General features: G+C 21.1%; 2 protein-coding genes across 2 annotated transcripts, besides 3 other annotated features; both read left to right on the top strand.

Moving 5' to 3' along the window:
- Window positions 1-225: 225 nt before the first annotated feature.
- Window positions 226-1,529, top strand: PVX_010610 (variable surface protein Vir14, putative; the record flags this gene model as incomplete). Its single annotated transcript, XM_001612511.1, has 3 exons — window positions 226-264; window positions 399-1,161; window positions 1,384-1,529. The coding sequence occupies 3 exons, from the start codon at window positions 226-228 to the stop codon at window positions 1,527-1,529; spliced, it is 948 nt and encodes a 315-aa protein (XP_001612561.1).
- An 89-nt stretch (window positions 1,530-1,618) lies between these two features.
- Window positions 1,619-1,745: a microsatellite.
- Window positions 1,746-2,958: 1,213 nt separating this feature from the next.
- Window positions 2,959-3,078: a microsatellite.
- A 427-nt stretch (window positions 3,079-3,505) lies between these two features.
- Window positions 3,506-3,646: a microsatellite.
- On the top strand, window positions 3,589-4,653 carry PVX_010605 (variable surface protein Vir15, putative; the record flags this gene model as incomplete). The annotated part of the gene is made up of 2 exons (XM_001612510.1): window positions 3,589-4,363; window positions 4,489-4,653. Exons 1-2 carry the CDS (start codon window positions 3,668-3,670, stop codon window positions 4,651-4,653), a joined length of 861 nt encoding a protein of 286 aa, XP_001612560.1. The 5' UTR covers window positions 3,589-3,667.
- Window positions 4,654-7,533: the final 2,880 nt, after the last annotated feature.

Here is a 7,533-nt window from a genome sequence, read left to right as displayed (position 1 = left end):
ATTTCTATAATATATTTAATGACTAAATTTCCTTTGATCTTTTAAATAATATATACAGAATATATTTTATTCCTTTTATCGATACTTTATGAAAAAAACGAAGGTTATTAATTCACTGAAAACTTTAACATATAATTTATCCAATATTATTTTTCCTAAACCATAATAGTTTTTTGTATAAAATATATATATAGAAATTCGTCATAATTCAGTGCATTCTTAATAATGTTTAAGGAAAGTGGGGACATCTGGAATGAACTTGATGTAATCTTCATTAATACAAAACAATTATAATTACTCCTTTTGTCTGCTTGACCAGTTTTACATAAGATTATATATATAATTTTCTCAAATATATATATATATATATTCCTTCACGTATTTTGCGTTTCATTTAGAGATTATCCCTATCATCTTCGGGCGAATTTAATTCAAAATATTTTTATAATGAATTAGATGAATTACAAGATTTTAAAGTATACAAAGAAAATTGTAAGCCATTAAAAGGCCCTCCCTGGCGTCAAGGCGTTATAAACACTTGCGCAAAACTTTTATATTATTTAAAAACTAGTACAAAATTAAATAAAAAGGTCAACAATTATGACGTCTGCCCACTTTTAAATTACTGGGTATATAACAGATTAAATATGTTTTTGAGTTCTTATGATCCTTCTTATATTAAAGAAACATTTGGGAATATTGTTCAAATATGGTATAAATTCCTTGAAGAAACGTTGAGCAAACCTGATGATGAAACGTGTAAACCTAATTATCTTATTGTTGTTCAAGATGACTGGAGATATAGAAAGGAATTGTATGAATACTATGTAAATTATTCTCCACTTAGGTTAATCGTTAATAGCTATCCAGATACGTGCATAAAATTTTATAAGTACGTAGAAAGCAAAAAAGAACTATACAAATATTTTAAGAAACGTTGTCGTTCTAGTGATGAAAATATATGCCCAAATTTTTTTGCCAAATGTTTACAATACGATCCAGAAGAAGTACTATCTACTCTTAGTTGTCATGAAAACATAATGAAAGAAAGAGCTGCCGCTGCGCCTAGTGCTCTACAAAGAGTAAACGCACCTTCAGATAGTGAACCCAACTCAGATGTTTCAGACGGTCGTAAGATGCCTGACGATGCTCCCATTTTAAGTGGAAAATCTCAGACTGTAGAAAATTGTTGGTAATATTCTTCTTGGAGTAGTTGCCAACTACTATGACATCTGGCGCTTTTATATAGAGTAAATATAAATCCATTGACACAAATAAACTCCATAAGTTTGTTAATATCTTTCATTACATCTCCATAAATAATATATAAATATGTTACATATGTTTTATATTATTTTTGTATATACAAGTTTACACCCTTAGGAGGCATGATACGCAATGGACTTGGATGGAACACTAATAATATGAGTAATATAAATGGAGGAGGCATTAGATTATACGATTATGCATCAGGACCATTTAATCCATATCCAGGAGAAGAACACAATATTGGATACCATCCTGCGTAATGTTTTTAATAGAAACGAATTAATAATATAAATTTAATAAAAAAACTATCATCAAGACGAAATGTTTCAATGTAAAAACAATAAGTTTGATAAATAGAGAACATAAATAAAACATACATAAATTAATGAGGATAAAAACAAATTATACATACTAAAGAAATATTGAAAAAAAAAATAATTATTAAGATGAATAAATTAATTAAATATATAATAAATCTATTTTCAATCCATAGATGAAACATCTTTATTTCGATTTTTTCCCATTAATCCCTTCATAAGGAATTTAATTATAGCCATCAATAATGTAATGTATCGAACGTTATTATTATACATATTATTAATCACTCTGATATAACAGTATATTCTATAAAAAATTACCATAATATAAATTCACTAATTTTACCTTTTATTTATTTTTTACAGTTCAATAAACTGAAAAATATACATGCTTACATATACAAAGTTGTAAAATATATATCATTTTTTATTATTCATCAATATATATTATATTACATAAATAACTACCAAACTGATACTAATATATGTATAAACAATTACACGCTAAAATGATACAATACCATTGTGATAAATCATTATATTGAATATTACATTTCAAATTAGTACTTATACATTAATGCAATTCTTAAAAATATTTTAGTCTTGGAGTTTAAAACTATTCCCTCTTTATAAATATTCTATTATTTATGAAACTATTTTAATAGGATTTAGGGAAAAAAATAATTAAATATATAAATATTTAGTGTTATAGTTATTATTTTATGTTAATATAGTTAATACAAATATATATAACTCTTTAATTAACTTAAATATTATGCAGTAAATATTATCTTTTAATGTTTACTTGTTTTGTATAAAAAAAAATTATACTTATAACTGTACACATAAGGTACTTATAATACGATCATTATATATTCGTGTAAACGTTACAGTATGTGCTAAGATAAATACATATATTCAGTTGTAATTTTTCTCTTAATAATTCTTTTTGAAAAAATAATATAATCATCACTGAAAATGACATTTTATTAAATTATAAATGTTAGCACAAGGGTAAAGGATAAAAAATTGCGGTAATATAAAAAATTATATGTAGGAATAAACATCTATTATTTTTTTTAATTAATTTTCATTAGAGCATACTTAAAAATGAAAAAATATATAAATAATAATATGCMCTATATTTTTCTAATACAGAAATTGTTTTATAAATGCACGTTGTGATATCTTACAAAAAATATTATTTAAAATATCATTTTGTAAGAAAAAATTACAATGTCTAATAAAAAATTTCTTTATTTTGAGCATTACAATTATATCATTATGTTTTCATACTTCACCTATATCAATATTATCTTTTTTAAAATGATATATATTTAAACATATAACAAATTTATTAGTATGATTTTATATATGTTATAAAAACATGTAATAAACTTATATATAATATAAAAACATATAATATTTAATTATAATATAATTTGAAACTTTTAAATCTGAATAAATTTAATTATATACAATATAAATATAAATTTGTTTTACAAATATGTATTCATTATTGTATGCATTTATAAAATATTGTTTTATTATTCACATATACATTACAATAATAAAATTCCTTAAATACATATATGAAAGCATACATTATAATATATATATTTATTCCTCATACTACAACACTATATCGGAATACAGTTTTTCCTTGATTAATACCTTWTTTTTATTCAATGTAAAAAGTTATATTATAATTTAATTCTAAAAATAAATTAAATAAACGCTAACATAAAATTATTTCAATATAAATTAAATAAAAATTCCTAAAAATATAGCAACATCCCATGTCAATATTTTATATGAATAATTGTTATAAAAAATATTTAAATTTTAAATATGTACATTATCTCATTTAGTTCTAATGTGTTAACAAAAAATATTTGTCACAATGAGGATAACTAGTGTATATTATATATATTTCATAATACTGATATATATATTACTATTTTTCATTAGGGCATAATTTTATTTCCTGTACATTATATTGAATTCTTGATTATTCCAAATTGTATTAAACAACTTAATTATATTATATTTTGTATATTTCTTAGTACAACATTAAGGATATGTACCATACATACAAAGGAATATTAGACACATGGGTTCCTAATTCAGATAATCAGCCACCAGATGACTGCATTGCCTTTAAACAAGAACTTATTCAAGAACACAATAATATATTTAAAAATATGCATTGTTCACAAGCTAAGCACTATTTAAATAATGTTGAAAGAATCCGTAACCCCAATAATATAAGTAACGCATGTAAATACTTCTTATATTGGTTATATATTATAGTTCTCAAGAAGGATTTAGAAAAACATAAAATCTTAAAAATATACAAAGATGTGCTAACAGCATATATAGACGAATCTGGTAATGAGAATTTTAGAAATTATGTAAACTTCTTTAGTGAAGAAACCATAAAAAAAATCATAAAATTAACAGAAATGTATGACTACTTTTATAAGTTTAAAGAAGAACAAATATCTCACGAAAATGTTAAATGTAATCATGCAGAAAATTGTATTCGTTTATATAATGAAAATATAAAAGTATGTGAAGAAGGCAATGACTATGATTTTTGTTATGAATTAGATAATTTGAAAGAAAGTTATGATACATATATGAAGTCTTACGAAGGTTGTCGTAATTTACCAAAAACTTTAGAATCCTACAGACTCTACAACCCAGCAACAGTTATAATAACCCCATTTTCTATATTATTAGTAATGAGCCTTTCCTTATTTTTTTTGTATAAGGTTAATTTTATTCTTTTTAAAATACATGAGTATTATTCTAATATATACTTCGTTTATTTTGAAACAAAAATTTTTATTAAATTAATACCTAACTTTTGCATTATAACTTTTCGTAATCATTTTAGTTTACTCCATTTGGATCATTCTTTCGAAAAAGAAGAAAAAATAAGAAAAAAATACCAGATAATCTAGATTATGAAACGCATTTTCCACCACATACATCTCAAAGGGTCAACAACTATAATAATAACAGACAATATAATATATCATATTTATCATCAGGACAATAAATCTTTATAAAAAAAATGCTCTTCCATAATTATAAGAATTGATAATAACATCAAACTTTTAACAATTATGTTAATAGAAGTAAATTTCATACAACATATAAGAAAGAAATATACAGTATTAATTGTAGTGTTATAAAAAGGGAACATATTATTTGTGAAGCTATAAATATATTACAAATTTAGCATTCAAACAAATAAGAATCTACAATTATATATACAACTAATGTATTCGGGGGTATGAATATTTTAATATATTATATATTGAATAATTCAAAAATAAAAAAGATAAAAAATAAATAATGCTAAGGGAAAATGCTAATATACAACATTAAAATAAATATTTCGCATATAATAGAAATTTTAGAAATTATTGCATAAATATTATATGACACTCTTCACAGCATAATTATCCATGTAATGTAAGAAGACACAGCATACTACTTTAGAATAATAAGTAATAACAAAATATATTCACAGAAATGAAAAAAATATTGATAGATAATGTAGACTCGTGATAAGCACACACAAATATATATTGATAAATTAAATAATTGAGAAGAAAAATATATGTAATAACTACAAACATATTTTGAAGATACTCCACTAAGCAATAATTAAAACATAATATTTAAACTGCTTTATTATGTTAAAAAAGAATACACTAAATATCATATATATTTTAAGAGTGTCAAGAATAACACAATTCAATACAGCACATATTACATATAATAATTACTTAGAATTAATTTTTTGGGTATTTCCTTTTAAGTCTTCCTGGGAGATTTAATTAGCTCGAACTATTTACCATATAGTTCGATAATTACGTAAAATTCGTATATAACATTATTTATAATTGTAATACATTTCTATATTAATATTTTTTTCCAGGGTAATTAATTATACAAATTATATTTTTAGTAACTTTTTACGTAAAAATTAAAACGTAAAAAAGTAAACACAAATAAATTTTTCTAACATCTACTTGTATGTTTCTACTGATAAATTTAATAACCTTTATTTTAATATTTTAGCTATATATATGTTCTAATAACATATTATATTTGTTTTTGTTTTTATTGTGTTTTCGTATATTCCTGCTAATTTGTTAACTTATAAATATTATATAATTTATAAAATAATATTATTAAAATTTGAACCAATTTGTTCATGTTTTGTAAACACATATCATAACTTGAATTATTTAAAGATTCTTTTCTTAACATAACAATGATATGAATTTATTACACGATATATTAACATATTAATATAATGCGATTTATAGATATATACGGAAATTATTTATATAATAACATATAATATACTTATATATTGTGTTAATAATAACATCAACAATTGTTGTTGTTATAAAAATATTAATTTATTGTCATCATATTTTTCTATGCAGATTAAAAACCAAAAAACTAATTAATATATAAATACAAAAAAGTCATGCAAAATGATAAAATATATATAATTTTAGCGAGATTTTTTTTTAAAAACCATGTGCCTTTTTTCTTATATGTATACATCGCTAAGCAAGCACTACTGTGATTATCATATATTACTGTTATTTATTTAATACATAAAAAAAATATAAAACATAATATATAAAAGATACACATAACTTTCTGAAGACACGAAAAAAAAGCATTTTTTAAAAAAATAAATAGAAATTATTCTTCGCTTTTTTATATGCTGAATAAATATGAATTCAATATGTTTTAAAACAATAAATATATATAGTTTCCATAACTATAATATATCTACTCATAACCTAACTAATTAAATAATATTATTTACAAAATATGTTAGGTATGAGCTTATGAAAAAATAATACACGTAAATTTTTAAGAAAACTATTTCAATAAAATGAATAAAATATTTTTTCAATATTAAAGTAATAATTTTTATTATAACAGTTACAAACTARGAGCAAAATTATAAATAGAAGTAAAAAAATATATATATATCGTTAAAATCAATTACATCATAATTAAATTTTATTTTCCTTTTATACATAATGAATAATCCATTACATATTTTCTAGGTTATATATCAAAATAAACCTTAAATTTATCAAAAATATATTTTGTTCCTTATGCACATACACCTTCCTCGTACCATAGTTAAACATAATGCATTCATTTATTTTAATAAATATTTAATGTAATACCTCTATTTTTTAATTTTAATTCATTTTTCTTTTTCCATAAAATATTTTATTATGAATTTTTTTACTATATAATATTTGCATAAATTATTAATTATTTGTTATTATATGAACTATATTCTTCCTGCTTATAATAATACAATAACTAACGTGTATAGTAAAGAGATACTTGGATAAAATTTATGTAGAACTATAAGAAATATATTTAATAAATATATGTTATCAGGAAATTTTTATTTTTTTTACMATTTTTTCATATTTCAAAAATAAGATTTTATATTATGTGATAAATTAACTAAATTTTATAAAAAATATATACTATTTTTTTAAATTAAAACTTTTATTACTCATATATTGTAAATATAAAGCATAAAATTATATGATTTCCTAGCACATTCAAATGATATTAAATTTATTTTTTGTATTTCTGTATTATAATTTTTTTACGTGTTCAAATTTTAATATTAATAGAAGAATAACAACAAACATTATTTTGAATTAAAAATACAACTCCGAGAAAGTCGAATAACACTTATACAATTTTAAACATATTTTTTTTATTGCATCAAACATAACCCTTAATTTAAGTAATACGCACTTAATACCATACGTAAAGTTATTGGTGTAATCATAATAAACCATTTAGACATGAAACAGTATGTGTTATATATATTATTATTACATTTAATAATGTATTTTAGATAAAAGGA

This window comes from Plasmodium vivax, genomic scaffold (genome assembly GCF_000002415.2).
Source record: "Plasmodium vivax scf_6582 genomic scaffold, whole genome shotgun sequence".
In the NCBI taxonomy this organism is placed as follows: Eukaryota; Apicomplexa; class Aconoidasida; order Haemosporida; family Plasmodiidae; genus Plasmodium; species Plasmodium vivax.
Note: the sequence above shows the minus strand (reverse complement) of the source record. Positions and strands in the feature narration are given on the sequence as shown.